Raw genomic sequence first — 17,440 nt, forward strand, 5'->3', positions numbered from 1 at the left:
TTTTCGAATGTTTCATTAGATCCATTTTTTATTAGCTCAAAATTAATTATTTTGAGCCAATTTCCTCAAAAATTTGACTTTGACTTGACCACCAAGGTCCAAGGGTCCAATTTTTCTTGAAATTTCCAATATTCCCTTGTTGGGAGACCTCCAAAGATTAATTCCTTTGAGACCCACGAATTTTTCCACTTGGAGAATTTAGTTTCTCTAGACACTTAATTTTGACTCTAATTAATTAAATTTTTGGCTTAGGATTTTAATTTATTTTTGCCAGAAAATTTAATTAATTGACACTTGATGGGATTAAATATTTTTTTTTCACTCTCGAATATTTTAACCATGGTGTCTAAGTATGAGGGACCATGCACTAAAATATTTTTTACATAAGATTTTTACAAATTCAGCCCTCAAAGGGGGAATACCTGTTCGGCCTAGACCCTCAAATTACATACCCAATTTTGCGACACAATATGATTTAGTTGACCAAGTGACTTGTAATAAACTAATTTAGCCAATTAGCTTAAATTATTCCCAAATCAGTTTGACATAAGACTCGACTAGAACACTAAGACTCACTTAAGACTTTGACGAAGAATTACACTCTAACTTTGGGGTGAGATTGGAGGGAAAAACTCTACCGACCATCTATGTTTAGAAACATTGATAAGTCAGTGAGACAAAATACCTCATAGCATGAAATTTTTGCCAAAATAATAGGCTTACCTAGGTTGTTACATACACATGGTCTTACTAGCATCATGTACATTATAAAGTTGTAGAATGGGTTTACAAAGACTCAATAAACTGCTGAAAGATGATCCGATCATCTGAAAAATCTTTGGTATATCTGCTTCCTTGGAACTTTGAAAAAAATTGTGCAACAGGTACCATCAGGTTCTTAAGCTCTAACACACCAACCCAAGGATCTAGGTGCGTATCCAAGGTCGGAGCTCTGTGACCAATGCCACCCTCCCTACTTTGGGATCTAGATTTTGCCACCTTTCCTCCTTTCTCCTCCCCCCATGAAAGAAGAGACATTGAAAGTTGGCAGCATTCTGGCTTACCCACTGAATGGTGTAAATCAGTGACTCTGTCATGAACAGAAAAAACCGTCATAATTGGGTATTGTTATAAAACAAGAATTCGAGTTTTCCTGAAACCGTGAGCAGAGGGAATGCTTTAAAATTGTACTGCTAAGGCCAACCGTGAGTAAAATTAAATTACTCTCAAGGACAAATGACCAAATGGACTTTGGCACAGTGGCAGTTCGAGAAAATTTGATTGAACTCATCCCATGCTGCTGCACAGACAGGAAAAAGGTTCTGATTGCCCATTTGATTTTTGTTTTAGCCTTCTTTAGAGCTTGCATGCTAGTCTCCATCACGTAAGAACAATTTGTTTTGGTAAAACATAGTTTTTAATTTTGATGGCTGTAAAGCTTTCACTTCTCTCGATGATATGTGACTATATTTCTGCTGACACCTTTAATTTCAATTGTGGAATTTTGAACTTTCTTTCCAATTGAAGGGTTATACTCTTGCAGCTTTTCTTGAGCAAGTTACAATTGTTTATGCTATAACTGTTTGAATTGAAAGCAGCAGTAACAGATGATGGCTCACCTGATTATTATATTTCATGTTTGCAGCCAGATATTGCTGCCCCTGGAGTTAATATCTTAGCGGCGTGGACTCCTGTTTCACCACCATCAGATATGCCTAGGGACAGACGCGTTGTCAATTTCAATATGGCATCTGGAACATCCATGTCTTGCCCCCATGTCTCGGGTATAGTAAGTCTTCTCAGGGCCTTGCACCCAAGTTGGAGTCCTGCTGCAATTAGGTCAGCACTGGTAACTACAGGTACAGTCGCTTGTTACATATGCATCATTTTATTAATTACTTCTAGCAAGCTATCTTCCTTCTAGGATGGCAATAGTGAGAATTTTACTGATTCCAATGAACTGAAGCACTTTTTGGGAATTGAAATCATATACAGGCTTGGTTGAAAAAGCTAAAATAGAAATCAGGGAATTTCCCTAAATCTGGACCCATGAAAATCCACAATTGTGGATTTTGTTTCTCCAGTTAGGTAATCTGCACTTGGATACACATTGAAGAGTACAGCTTTTCATTGTCGGTTATTGCATATCAATTGAGATATAATACTTTTGGCTGAATCCGTTGGTTCTTAAAACATCATATCATGTGACATAAAGCACTTCAAGACCTTTGCAGCTTAATTGAAGTTGTCTACAGATGATCCATAACAGAGATGTTAACAGGGTGCAGTCCGGAGTCATTTCAGTTCTGTCTTTAGTCAATTTCTGTTAGAAGTGTTCATAAGTCTGTGAATATGTCAATATGGCTACGTTCCTAATCAGCCTATGTTACTACTGCGTGTCAAATGAGTGTTTCCTTAGATGCCTTAGGTGATGCAACAAGATGTGGGTCTCTCACTAATCAGCTAATCTAGTCTCTGTTTAATTGGTCTCAGTCCTTGTAGCTTTGAGTTAAGTTCTGGTTCCTTTGCTTTGTTGTTCAAAGTTCAAACTGTTTGATATGCTTGGTCCTCTGTAATTTGGTCCCAAATCACATGGTTCAGGTTCAGGATCGAGTTCAAACTCAGGAACAAATAGGTTCGGTTTGAATTTAAATTTTTCAAAGAGGTTCACCATTTGGTCTCTCTCTCTCTCTCTCTCTATATATAAAAACTTTAAAATGGAAGATAACATAAAATAATAAGAAATCAACATCAATAAACATAAAAAATATTGTTATGGACATGGAAACTGCAAGGATAGATTACAAACTTGAGCTGTGACATGAGGTTATGAGTTTGAGCTGTGGACTCAATCAACAGCCATGAGATTCAACAAACATCAATGAACCTCAATTTTTTTTCAAGGTTCATTGACGTTTGAACCTCCTTTGATGAACCTTGTGACATAGGTTTGGTCCCTTATGTTTTGAGTCAGAGCATTGGCCCTCTTCTTTTCATAATAGCTGTATTATTATTTTGTTTTGGAAATGCTTCATATATGACTTCAGAGAATAAATACGTACATCAATATTCTAGATGATTACATCATGCATAGAACAAGAGCACCAAGAAATTCCCATTCTACATAAGCTAAAAACACTAGCAAATGAGCCCATTCCTCCAACAAGGAGGGAATCAACATCACGGTGGGACATTTGTACCTTACCTTGAAAACAAGTAAACTTGTAGATTCACTCTCCTAGAAGGGGTCCCTCCTAAGGGACATGTGGATGCTTAGAGATAATTGCAAATTGTTTGGAACAAAATTCGATTATCTGCAATTAATTTTCAATGGAAACATCAATGTCCCAAGCATGTAAGGGAAGCTCCTTTGATCCTCTCTGTTTTCTCAAGAGGAAGCTCTAGAGTGCTTGAGCACTTTGTGTGCTGTTTGAGAAAGGAAAAGACGAGGAGTAATACATGTCTTGTTGCTAATACTTTATTCCCACTTGTAATTCTCCTAGCATGGGCAAGTCGAGGAGTGACCAAGGTTGAAGTTTCTTCTCAAATTTTCATGATCCACTGCCATTGATCGACAATAGAAACCTACACACTAAAGGGTATGGCTAGATTCTGAATGATCTCCCTAGGGCATGTGTATTTTCACATTTGATTCAGCCACGGTGGGGGACCCTCCTACCCAATAAAAAACACCACTATTTTCTTCTCACCTCTATAACTTATATATACCAAAGCTTGAAATCATGAATGCCTTTGCATTATCAATAATGTCACAAATTCGAAAAGGACCTTAGATCCCCTATTGTGTTGAGCTTGTTGAATTCAATGTGGTGCTAAGACTTGCTTAAAGGAAATTCCCTTCTATTGCTCGTATCATCCATTTTTTGCAAGGGGCGGCCCTTGAGCTTTTGTGTCATGTTGTCGCCTAGGATGCACACCTTAATGTGGGAAAAGTCCCTAATCCTACTAGGTGTGGCCTTGATGGCAAAACGCTCAGAGAAGGGCTATCACCTATTCCCAACTCTCTCCGTTTAAGCTTTCTCCTAGCTAAGCTAAGGGGGGTGGTCCTTAAGGAAGATATCTAAAGGAAAACTTGTTAGAGATAACAAGTTCTAGGAGATAATGGGCAAGATGATTAACATTCAATATAACTTGACTTTAGAGATTATTTAACAAGTATGAATGTTTATGAGCATGTAAACATCAATAAGATAGATTCAATGAAATCAACAAGATATCTTGCAAGATAAAATATGAGAGACCAGTGCCTTTAGAGATAACTTGCAAGAAACAATATGCTCAATAAGAAATTATAATACTTGCAATTGAAAAATGATCTTTCAAGTTACAAGAATAGCAATGCTGCAAGATAAGTGTTAGTGATCTAAAACCACAATTGATTATAAACAATTTAGAGATATGAGCAACAAGATTTTAAAATAGAACTTGCAAGAGAAGAAAGCTTGTACTTAAAGAGAGATGCTCCAATATGATACAATCAATAAAAGACAATGAACATAAATTTGAAATAAACAAGTACAAGGATATTAAATGGAAACTTGCAAGTAAATGATTAGCTCACAATCCCAATTGCACAATAACCAATTGAATGCAAGATGAGACAATGTTATTAGTGGGTGTGTGTGTGATCAAGTGGTCTTGGTAGATTTTATTATATGCCTAAACTAAGGTGAGACTTCCCCTCAACTCCTTCAACTTGGTAAGGAGTATCGGGTAGTTGCATGAAGGACTAAGTGAGAAGGCTAAGGCCTCATTAACGATACCCCCTTAGGACTTCAATGCAACTCGTGTGCCTTTGTTCCTGCAAGGGGCTTGGCCACAAGAGAACTACGAGGTCACACATTTTAACCTTTGATTTAAACTCAAATTTAGGAAATTGAATAACATTTAGGTAATGTTATCCTAAATTTCTATCAACCAAGCTTATGCTTGGAGGTAAATTTTAGAGAATGCAACATGCAAACTAGATCTAAAATGCAAATGAGATAAAAATGTTAATTGCTTCAAGTGAGATACAATTGGAATGAGATGCTTCAAAAGTGAAATATCTTAAGGTTTATAAATGGCAAGATACCATTCCACTACTATGATCAAATTAGAAATTAGTACTTTGAGCAGAAATTATGATATCAATGTGGGATTAGCTTATGCCAATGATTAATGAAGCAAGCGAAGATCTCGTAATGAAACAAAGGGAATTAGATCAAAATGATAATGAGTTAAGCTAAAGTCACTTCAATAGAGATGCCAATTAGATCAAGTTATTCCAATATAAATTAAATCATGTAGCTATTGAAATTATTCAACAAGCAGAAGAGAATTAGATCAAGACAAGTGATCGAAGGTACTTACAAAATAAGATTAGATCTGGATCTAGAAATGCCAATGCAACTAGAGTAAGAAAACTAATATGAAAAATACAAAATGAGACAGTTTAGTGATTAGATCTAATGACTAAGCTAGCAAAAAAAATGAAAACAAGCTAGAGACTAGCTATCCAAGAGGCTCTCCTACCAAATGAGGAGATAGGGATACCAAGGGGAAGAAACCCCAAGCTCCCTCAAGAAAATATCTCTTTTATTATATTACAAATTGAAACCCTCTTTGAGAGAAGAGAGGGCTTAGATCTTAGAGGAGGGTTTACAAGAAATGGAGCTTCAGTGAGCTAATACCCCTTTCCTCAAAGAGCTAAAAAATTTATGAAAATTATTTACAAATTTTGTGATTAAATTACAATGGAATTCCTCCAAGAAAATTTCGCAAATCCTCCAAAAACAAAATTCTCTTGAAATGCTAGACGTCCAAGGAGGAGGAATTTTACACAAGAAGCAAGGAGAAGCCTCTCCTTTAATTGCAGCTTAGAGAGATAGGCCTCTAAATGTGAAAGAATTCCACAAAAAATCTAGGTATGAATTTTTCCAAGCCTCTAGTGATGTTTCTCTCCAAAATTGACTTGTATTTCTAAAAAACCATTTCACTTAAACCCTTAAAGGATTTTCGCTCAAGAGAAAAGGAGGAACTTCTCCTATGCTTGCGGCCAAGGAAGGAGGCTTCAAAAAATGAAGATGGTCTCCAAAATTTTTTGATTTGATCTTCCAAGCTTCGAAAGATGAATCTCTTCAAAAAATCGATCTTAGGAAAACCCTTGAAACCCTAGAGAGGCAAGGGATTGATCAACGAACAAGTGCTAGCTTCAAAAAATTAATTGTCTCTTTGATCCTCAAGCTTCCCACCTGCAATAAAAAGATTTATGAAAATTCTTCAAGCCAAACCCTTGATCCTTTCTTTAGATCTGCAAAAAATAGAGAGGGGATCCAAGAAATATATACAAGATCTATACAATATGTATGTACAAGAGGGTTAGAAGACATACACAAAATTTACAAATCTACTATCCCAATGAATGTTAGTACAACTTCGCTTTTGGGTAGCAAAATAAAAGCTCTAATATAGCTAGGTCTGACAAATAAAATGCATAAATAGATAGATATGAATAATTAATGATGAAATTTACAAGCAATGGCAAGTAAATTCCCTTTAAAATATGTGTTATGATAAACCGTTGAGAGAAATCTAAGTGGGTTCTTCCACTTCTATGCCTTGAGAGTTGGTTGGTTCAACTGAAAACTTCCCCAAACGCCCAAGATTTGATTCAGAAAAATAAAATCTCTACACACTTTCGAAAGATAATGTTAGATCCAGAAAGGATAAATATCACAATGAAAAAGAAGATTAGGGGTCCAACTGAAAACCCACTAGTGCTTCTAGATCTAGAGTGTTTCTCTAATCCAAATATCAATGCAAGATATTTGTACATCAACAGATCCAAAATATGGAAAATGGAAATAACAATTTAATTATTTACTAATAGAGCATTAAGAACAAATGAATTAGAAAAATAATACCATAGATGTAGAAGAATAACACCACAAAGCTTTAACCCCAAAGCCTTTCTTTATTATTAGCTCAAAAAATATTTCAATACAAAGCAGAGCTTCCAGCCAAGAGTTTGATTACAATTGATGTTGATGTTACAATGAGGAGCTAGGAGCTTCCTTAAATAGAAAAAATGAGAGAGAGACCCCTCTCCAAGTGAAAATGGCTAGATCCAAGTGCTAACAGCTAGATCTCATCCAAAAAAATTCGAATCCTTGATGAGCCAGCACAAATATCTAGGAGGAAATTTGTTTGCCTTGAAGGAGATGCTGGGTGGAGAAAGTATTTGATCCTAGAGTGGTTTGGACCACTAAAAATATTTTTATCCTTCTTTTATCAAAAAACTCTCATTCAAATTAACCATCATGGACCATTTAAAAAAAAATCGATTTTGTTGGGACATGGGCCTTTTTCTTGGACCATCGAATTTTTCCTTTGGGCCATTTCTTCTTTGGTAAATGGAATTCCCACAAATTTTTGACTTGACTTTAATTTTTGGGAATTTCCATCTCATTTTTTATCATTTTCACTTTGAGAGAACTTTTATTTTTCTAGCTAATTTTTGGCTAACTATTTGCCATTTTTGGCAAAAAATTAGAAAAATGGGTTTTTGAGGGGTAAAGACATATTTTTCCACACTCAAAGTGTGTCTAGATAGAAAACTGAGGTGTATAGGTCTAATTTTGATCACTCATACCCCCTACAACTTCTATAGACAACGCTTTTATATTTTACATCAAATAATTATTAAAAATCCCGACTAGTGGGAAATGTTTAACAATTAAAATCTGACACTTAGACTAAACCAAATTCTGTGAAATTTTAGAGATGATCTAGTATGGTAATATACATTAATTCTAGACACTAGGCCTCACCTAAGACTTTGCCATCAAGCCGCACTCTAGATTTGGGTTATATATGGGAGAAAATCTCAACTAATTATAAGTGTTGAAAAACACAAATAATGGGTTGAGGGAAAAAAACTCTCTAGAGTGAACTCACTTGCTAGTATAGTCCTAAACTACCTAGGCCTTTTTCATGCTTCATTTTTATCATACTAGAATCATTTTAACATTATCCCTGCAGGGTTGCAGAATTTGTACAACACACTGAAGAAAAGAAACAAATGAAATCTTGATGAAGTCTGGAATTGTGGAAATGATCTGACAATGCTAGAATGCTTTGATCATGGAATGGTTGACAAAACTTCAAATGCAGTTTGAGTGGTCAACACATCACAAGGCCCAAGCCACCTTGTTCTCTAGGTAAGGTACAAATGTGGTAAGCCACTAAGGGAAGCCCCTTTGACCCTCTCTGTTTTCACAAGAGAAAGCTCTTGAGAACATGCTCTAGGGATTTATATGTTGTTTGAGAAGGAAAGAGACATGAGGAGTAATACATGTCTTGTTGCTAAAACTCTATCCACAAATATAATTCTCTTAGCAAAGGGAAAGTTGAGGAGAGGCCAAGCTTGAAGTTTCTTCTCAAATTCACTCATGATCCATTACCATTGATCAATAATAGAAACCTCCACACCAAAGGTGATGCCAAAATACTAAATGATCTCCTTGGGCATATGTACATCCACTTATGATTTAACCAAGGTGGGGGGTCCTCTACCTAATAAGAAATACCTTTGTTTCTCCTCACCTCTCTATAGCCTTTGTATAACTAAGTCTAAAATCATGAAAGCCTTCTCATAACCAATAATGTCACAAATTTGAAAAGATCTTTGATCCCCCTAATGCGTTGAGGCTGTTGAAGTTGGTGTTTCACTAAGACTTACTAGTGGGTGCCCCCATCGATTGCTTGTATCACCCATTGTATGACAAGGACCACCCCTTAAGATTTTACATCATGAGGCTTGTTACCCACCAAAAGTGGGTAGCCCATAGGAAAATTTTTCTCTCCATATTTGATAGCCAGCTAGCCAACACCCCTATGATGGTCAACATATAGAATTATGTTAGGGTTCACCTATTTTTCTGGTAAAATGTCTCTCCCATCTAGCATTCTTCTTGAAGGAAGGTGGGTCATCATCAGTAGGTACTCTAACCATTCTGGCAATCATGTGATTTCATTTAATGTTATAGGCATATTGATATGGATCACAAGGAAAACTAGATGATTGACTGATCTCTGTTGTATCTTTGTTCCCACACTTTGCTTGGGAAGTTAGTCTTTGACTCTAGTCTAATGGGACCTCCTCTAAGGCCTTAGGGTTTAAGAAGGGCACTACTTGGGAGGCACTAATGGATATAGCGTGCCCAAGGTAATCCATACTTACCACTTTCCATCTCTCCTGATTGTCCATCACCATTCTCTGGGTTGATAGTCATTGGTCTTTAGGATTGGTACCCCATATCCACATCCTTGAGTCAAGGCCTGAAAACTTGGCCTCGAAAGTTGATGTAGTTGAAAGAATGATAAAAACATATAAAGCCACAATGAAAGAAAGTTTATGATGCAAATGATGGTTGGGACATATTTAGTGTATGAGCAAAAGCCTAGCATGAGCTCTACCCCCTTCATTAGCCATCACTCAGTTGCTCAAGCATTCAATGCTCTATCTAAATAAAGGAACTCTTGAATGTCCCAACCCCAATGAGCAAGAAACTGCTACATTTTAAAGGGGTATTGGAAATACATAAGGCAAGCTTGGCCTCCTCAACTATGCACCAAATAAAGAGAAATCATTAAAGTAAAAGGAACACCAGAGGGGTGGAAAATCAGGCCAAGGAAAGGGGTAACTCATGCCGCATTGATTTCTCGCTCCTTACATCATTACATTTGGATGTTGGACCCCTTATTAGTTGGTCTTGTGGCTATGGCATCTTCCTCGAAGTATTTCCCACTCCATGACCACCATATCACACACACCTATGAAATTACTAATTGAAGAACATAATAACGAATGTGATGAGCATATTAATGTCGTTGAAGATAGGGATAGGTTCAAAGGATTGCATTATACTAGAAAGAATAATGAACTAAGAAACCCAAAGGCAAGTAGTAGGTCCACTCCCTAGAGAAATGTGACTAAAGCACCTTTTCCCTCCATTAAGAGCATTCCCAAGACAAGAAGACTCATATTGGATGAAGCTTTAGACTTAGAGGGAGCAGACAGATCAGCTAGATTGAAGCATAGTTTGATCTATGACGAAAAGAAGCCAGTTGTGACTTCCAAGATGAAGATGACTAGAAGTTTTGAAGTGTGATGCTAATCCGCTGTTGAAGATGAGCCTGTGATTTTGATTTCTATCAAGGGTTAAGGACCTCCTTGTCCAATGTTAGAGGGAGCTGATTTATGAATTCAAGATGAAGGATCTTGGCCTTATGCATTACTATCTAGGATTAGAAGTATGACAAAACACTGATGAAATACTTGGTGAGATCCTTTTGAGGTTTGGCATGATGGACTATGAGTCCATGAACACTCTCATGATGACAAATGTAAACAAGTTGTGAAATTGTGGTTCTGATCTGTTTGATCCCTCTATGTATCACAAATTAATTGGCTCATTGAATTATCTGGTGCACACCAAACTTGATATCTGCTATGTTGTGATCGTGTTGAGCAAAATTTTTGGTTGAGCCTTGGCATGTGCATTAGGTTGCAGCGAAACACATATTGAGATATCTTTGTGGCACCATTAGTTATGGTTTGAGATATGTTTCTAATGGAAAATGGTAGCTACATGGTTTTACGGATGTTGATTGGGATATATGCATTGATGTTAGAAAGAGTACTTTTGGTTTTTGTTTGAGCTTGGGCTCTGCTATGATTTCATGGCCAAGAAAGAAGCAAATTTCTATTGCTCTTAGTATGATTGAAGTTGAGTATATATTTGCTTGTTCAAACTGCTGTGAAGCTATGTGGCTTCATAAGTTGTTTGTTGGTTGTTTGATCAAATGTTGGAATCAACCGTGATATATTGTATCAATCAAAGCTGTGTGAAGCTTTCTGAGAATCTGCTTTCTCATGACAGGTCGAAGCACATTAAGATCTATACTTGGGATGTTGTCCAAATAAGAGTTGCGAGGCTTGAATAAATTTATATTTATGAGCAAGTTGTTGTGTTTTGATAAAATACACTATCCCGAATGAAGTTTGTTTGCTTTTGAGAGAAGCTTGGAATGATTGAGAATCCCTGTCTTGGAGAGAGAGAGATTTGATTGTATAACATCATGAATCTCCCTTGGGCTGTAGCTGAGAGACCATATGGTCGGGAATATTGTCACTCCCTTAGATCAGTTGACTGAGAGGTCAGTGAGTCTGGCCGAGGAGCTTGGTTATTGTGAAAATTATGAAACCTGGAATCCTACTACAACAACTGATAATATTTCTTCTATTTGTTAAATTAATTAAACAAACTATTTGCAGTTTCCTACGACAAATATTGAAATATATACTATGCAGCCTTCACAAAACAAATACTGCGGAAAATAAATATTGGAAAATTATAGAAATTCTAGCACACACATAAAAATATTGACACAATTATTTTTGGACAATTGTCCCCTGAAAACCCAACTTGGGAAAACTGGTGCAACAGATGAGGGTTTCTTTATTAATTCTTTAGCAGGAATTCAAGTACAAGAATTCAGACATCAGAACAGAGGAAAAATATTGAGAGAAATTTAGTGACAAATTTCTCACTCTCCACAACGACTCCCTGACCCCAAGATGAACCCTTTGTCCATACGCTGGGTTTCTGCGTCACCCTCTATGCAATAACTGTGCAAAGCTCTAGTGGACTGCATCTCTCCTCCTCCTGTCTCTTCCGAAACTCGTTTTGCACTTCGCAGACCACTGTTGATGCCATCTCTCTCCCCTTGCAACTCACCCTCTGGCTCTATCTCCTCTGTTGAACTTCAACCACTGAGAAAATCGATTTGCCTGGGCAACTGAGTAGCTGCTGGTGTGTGTTCTCCAAGCCCCATCGAGTTTCTTCTTATAATCTCTCGTTGAGACATCAACGACCAAGATTAAAACATAAAAAAATGGCTAATATTAACTAGAACTTGATCCATGTCTTCTTCTAGAAGATTCTCACCATGACTTAATTAATACCCTTTAATTAATCACATTTCTAAGTTTAGACTGAGGAAACATTAAAAAATGATTAATTATTTTAATTAAGTCATCTCTATGTGGAATTTCAAGAAACGATTTCTGGGTTTTGGAGATCTCATGTATTCTAGCCTCTCGACAAAATTTCAAGGCTAGAACACATCTGATGCTACAAAAACTAACACTCCCTCTTAGCGAGGAATGTGTTCTAGTGCTGCAACCCACTAAAGCAACACCCTGTCACTGCACTACCTCCTGTGACATTGCTGATGTCTGGCTGCTCTGCCCATCAACTACTGCGCAACTTTGATATGCGCTGCATCTGTGCTGCTGCCAACTACTGTATCTGCACTGCAACTCCCTATCATCTGCTGCTGCAACTGAGAATCCATCTATTTTTGCTACTGAAACGGGTTCTCCACCATACCTATATGTTCCCTGAACTGGATGAACTTAGCTCTCCTAGAGCTTTCGTGAGATGTCTTCTACTTGATCTCCTGTGGGAACATACTGCAGTTGGAATGCCCCACGCAGAACACAGCCTATGATGAAATGACATCTGATATCAATGTTCTTCGACCTACATGAAATACTGTATTCTCAGAGAGTTTTATGCAACTCTTATTATCACAGTAAACACTGGTCGCTCCAATATTCTTCTTGAACAAACTCATGAGCAACTTCCTAAGCCATATAGCTTCACACGTAGCTATGTTGGCTGCCATATATTCAGCTTCTGCTGAGCTCAGTGCTACTAACTTCTGCTTCTTGCTGCACCAAGAGACCATCCCTAATCCAACACTGAAGCAGTAGCTGGAGGTACTTTTCCTGACCACTGAACTGCCTGCCCAATCTGCATCTGTGAATTCTCATAATCTAACGTCATCTCCTCGAGTGTATTTCAACCCAAGTCCAACTGTTCCACACACATATCTAAGAATGTGTCTAGCGACTGCCCAATGTACCCTTTCGGTTCTACCATGAATTGACTAAGGGCATTGATAGTGAAACAAATGTCTTGCCTAGTGTTAACCAAATACATGAGAAACCCAATGAGTTGTTTGTACAAGGTGGGGTTGACATCTTTGCCCCTTGATGCATCTATCTTCTTTCAATTGGTGATCATGGGTGTCGTCATGGGCCGACAATCCTGCATTCTGAACCTCTTCAGAATATCTGTAGCATATCTCCCTTGCCCAATGAATATCTCCCCATTCTTCTGCCATACTTCCAATCCTAGAAAATAGTGCATCAACCCCATATCCTTCATGTCGAATTCTGCTTCAAGGTTTCTTTTTGCAGTCCTTTATGAGCCTTGATGACCTTGTCAGAAACAGGTCATCTACATACAAACCCAGAATGAGAGGCTCATTCTCTACCATCAAATAGTAGAGATTGGGATCTACATCACTCTTGATGAATCCCAATTGCTACAAATAATTGTCAATCCAACCATACCAAGCCCTGGGTGCTTGTTTGAGCCCATATAGGGCTTTCTTCAACCTACATGCATGAGTGTGCTTCTCATGAGTTTCAAAGCCTTTAGGCTACTCTATAAACACCTCTTCTTTTATCATCCCGTTCAAGAACATTGTCTTGATGTCCATCTGGTGAATCTCCCATGCCAACTGCGTTGCTAGAGATATAACAAATCTGATAGAGTTATATTTGGAAATTGGGGTGAAGGTTTCCTCATAGTTTATCCCTTCCTTTTATGCATACCCCTTTGCCACGAATCTAGCCTTGTACTTTAACTTCCATCTACAACATACTTGATCTTGTAGATCCATCTGGAACCTACAACTAATCTGCCTTCTGGTCTAGGAACGAGCTCCTAAACATCATTTGTCATGATAGAATTGTATTCTTCTACCATGGCATCCACCCACACCTGATGTTGTTCAGCTTCTTGAAAGCTGGAGGGTTTTGTACCCTGAGCTACCAAGGCTTGATATCTATCAGGCTGCCTGCGCTGTCTCTTGTTTGTCCTAGGAGCTCCTACAAACTCCTATGCGTCCCTCAAGGTCTGACACACTTCCCTACTGGCTCTACCACTGGTGGTGGGAGGTTCAATCAATTCCTCCTCCTGTTCTTGCTGCTTTGTCTGCTGAGAACTCCCTGGATCTCCTACCCCTGAGGAGATACTGGTACTGGTCACCGTACTCGATCCCTGTGACTATTCTCTTGATTGTCCCACTTGCTGTCCCTGCTGTTGGACTAATGGAACTTGTGCTGGCCAATCACCTGCAAGCATTTCTTGAGATCTTCTGAAAGCTTTGTCTTCCATGAACTTTACATCTCACCTCACTACAATCTTCCTGTTGCTAGGAATGTAGATCCTGTATGCCTTTGAGGTCTCGCTATACCCTACGAGGAACCCCTTCTCTGCAGTCTGATCCAATTTGCTGCGGTTTTTATCTGGTATGTGACAGTAAGCCACACTCCCGAATATCCTCAAATGACTTACTTCGGGCTTCTTTCCTGTGAAGACCCCCTCTGGTGTTTTCTTCCCCAATGCTCAATGAGGTGTTCTGTTTTGAATGTACACCATTGTGTTGCATGTCTCTGCCCATAAAAATCTAGGAAATTCTTGGCCATACATCATATCCTTTGCAACCCCAGCTATTGTTTTGTTCTTTCGCTCCGCTACTCCATTTTGCTGGGGGTTACCGTTATATGGAGCTGTCCATTCTCTTTTGATGCCTTCCTTTGCACAAAAGTTTGTGAATTCATTATCTGTGTATTCTTCACCATTATCTAAGCATAGCACCTTGATCTTTTTCCCTGTCACGTTCTCAATGAGAGCCTTGAACTCTCTGAACTGATCAAAGACCTCATCTTTGGTCTTTAAGAAATAGATCCAGGTCCTCCTGGAATGATCATCAATAAAGGTGACGAAATATTTGCCATTGCTAAGAGCTCTAGTGGACATAGGACCACAAATATCTGAGTGTATCAATCCCAACACGCCATTTGCTCTGCGGTCACTTCTAGAAAATGTTGCCTTTGCGTACTTCCCAAGTATGCATCCTCTACACATCATTGTGCTATGTGTTTAGAACTGAAACTCATGTTACAGTTTCTTTGAGCATCCTAAGTGCTCCATGGTGTAAATGTCCCATCCTCCTGTGCCATAGTTCTTTCAACTCCTTCCCACTGCCATTATCACTGCCTATCAGTGCCATTGGAGAATCGAGTTGCAACCTGTATAATTCGTTGCTCTGAGCTCCAATTTGTCTCACCTTCTTCCAACTAGAGTGTTTAACATACACTTTCTTCCCCACAAAGTGTACATCGTACCCCTTGTCCTGCATTTGGGACACTGAAATTAGGTTCATACCCAATCTTGGCACATGCAGTACAATAGCAGCATTGGTGCTAGTTCCTGTTTCTATCTGAAATTCTATGGTGCCTCTCCCTACCAGAGTACATTTAGTTCTGTTACCCATAGTGATCTGGAAGTCTATTTGCTCCTCCTGATAGCTAGAGAAATATTCTCTAACTCCTGTCATATGAGCTGAAGCTCCACTATCAATATACCAGATACTAGATGATGCTGAACCTGATAAGCACGCGAATTTATCCTCCAACCTGGAAGATAATTCTGAGGCTTCCAAACAGTTGATTTTGTCCTTGATTTTTTGTGTTATTTCTCCTTTCCTTCTTGACATTATTTTGTACTAGCAAACTGCTGCAAAATAACTGCGTCCCAGCTAAAGACCTGCTTTGCAAGGAAAATACCGCTGCTCCCTCTGCCTCTGGTAATATTTGATCTGGAAAATTTATTCTCTATCAACTCTCTCAGAGAAATAATTTTTTCCTAAAAAAAATGACCTTCCTCGCCAAAGTAACTGTGCTGCCTCTGAGGGTTTCGAACTGCTACCTACGCAGAGCTTCGAAATTCCTCTTCCCTTCTGCCACTGAGCTTTCTGGCTTCCAAGTTGAGCTTTGATACCATGTGAAAATTCCAAAACCTGGAATCCTACTGTAGCAACTGATAATATTTCTTCTATTTGTTAAATTAATTAAACAAACTATTTGCAGTTTCCTACAGCAAATATTGAAATATATACGCTGCAGCCTTCACAAAACAAATACTGCGGAAAATAAATGTTGGAAAATTAGAGAAATTCTAGGACACACATAAAAATATTGACAGTTATTTTTGGACAATTGTCCCCGGAAAAACCCAACTTGGGAAAACCGGTGCAACAGATGAGGGTTTCTTTATTAATTCTTCAACATAAATTCAAGTACAAGAATTCGGACATCAGAACAGAGGAAAATTACTAAGAGAAATATTGACACAGTTATTTTTGGACAATTGCCCCCGGAAAATCCCAACTTGGGAAAACCGGTGCAATAGATGAGGGTTTCTTTATTAATTCTTCAACATAAATTCAAGTACAAGAATTCAGACATCAGAACAGAGGAAAATTACTAAGAGAAATTTAGTGACAAATTTCTCACTTTCCACAGCGACTCCTTGACGCTGAGATGAACCTTCTGTCCATACGCTGGGTTTCAACGTCACCCTCTACGCATTAACTGCACGAAGCTCTAGTGGACTGCGTCTCTCCTCCTATCTCTTCCGGAACTCGTTCTGCACTTCCCAGATCACTGCCGATGCCCTCTCTCTCCCCATGCAACTCACCATCTGGCTCTATGACCTTTGCTGAACTTCAGCCACTGAGAAAATCAATCTTCTAGGGCAATTGAGTAGCTGTTGGTTTGTGTTCTCCAAGTCCCATCGATTTTCTTCTTATAATCTCTCGTTGAGACATTAACAACCAAGATTAAAACATAATCAATGGCTAAGATTAACTAGAACTTGATCCATGTCTTCTTCTAGAAGATTCTCACAATGACTTAATTAATACCCTTTAGTTAATCACATTTCCTAAGTTTAGACTTACGAAACATTAAAAAATGATTAATTATTTTAATTAAGTCGTCTCTAGGTGGAATTTCAAGAAACGATTTCTAGGTTTTGGAGATCTCATGTATTCTAGCATCTCCACAAAATTTCAAGGCTAGAACACATCCAATGCTACAAAAATTAACAGTTATGAGGCATGAAGTGATGCCTTATGTCATGACGACTGAGAGACCAATGAGTTTGGTCGGGGACACTGATTTTGTGATCTCTCCCTTAGGTAGTTACCGAGAGACCAGTGGATTGGTCGAGAGATTGATCTTGAGTTCCCTTCCTTGGGTCATTGACTGAGAGGCCAATGAGTTTGGTCAGGAAGGATGAGTTCTCTCCCTTGGGTTGTGGATCGAGAGACTATATAGTTGGGGAGATTGATGTCGAGATAAGGATTCCTCCCTTGGGTCGTGGACCAAGAGACCTTTGTTTATGGTTAGGGAGATGGACCCTGTGTATACTCTCTTGGGTCATTGAGCTTG

The 17,440-nt window shown here is 38.4% G+C and overlaps 1 protein-coding gene across 2 annotated transcripts in view; it reads left to right on the forward strand.

Annotated features, from left to right (window-relative positions):
* The window catches only part of LOC149188397 (subtilisin-like protease SBT3.5), a 112,525-nt gene that overhangs the window by 36,752 nt on the left and 58,333 nt on the right, over nt 1-17,440 (forward strand). Inside the window, exons 10-11 of one of the 2 annotated variants that reach the window (XM_089411654.1) lie at nt 1,646-1,859; nt 1,996-2,477. In XM_089411654.1, the coding sequence (XP_089267780.1) occupies nt 1,646-1,859; nt 1,996-2,039 (258 nt within the window). In that variant the 3' untranslated portion in view covers nt 2,040-2,477. Of the gene's footprint in view, nt 1-1,645; nt 1,860-1,995; nt 2,478-17,440 lie in introns of those variants that run through there. The other variant, XM_089411653.1, reaches the window with a different exon arrangement.

Source organism: Pinus tabuliformis, chromosome 3_1 (genome assembly GCF_031772625.1).
Source record: "Pinus tabuliformis cultivar Carrire ecotype Pingquan chromosome 3_1, CPIR1, whole genome shotgun sequence".
NCBI lineage: Eukaryota > Viridiplantae > Streptophyta > Pinopsida > Pinales > Pinaceae > Pinus > Pinus tabuliformis.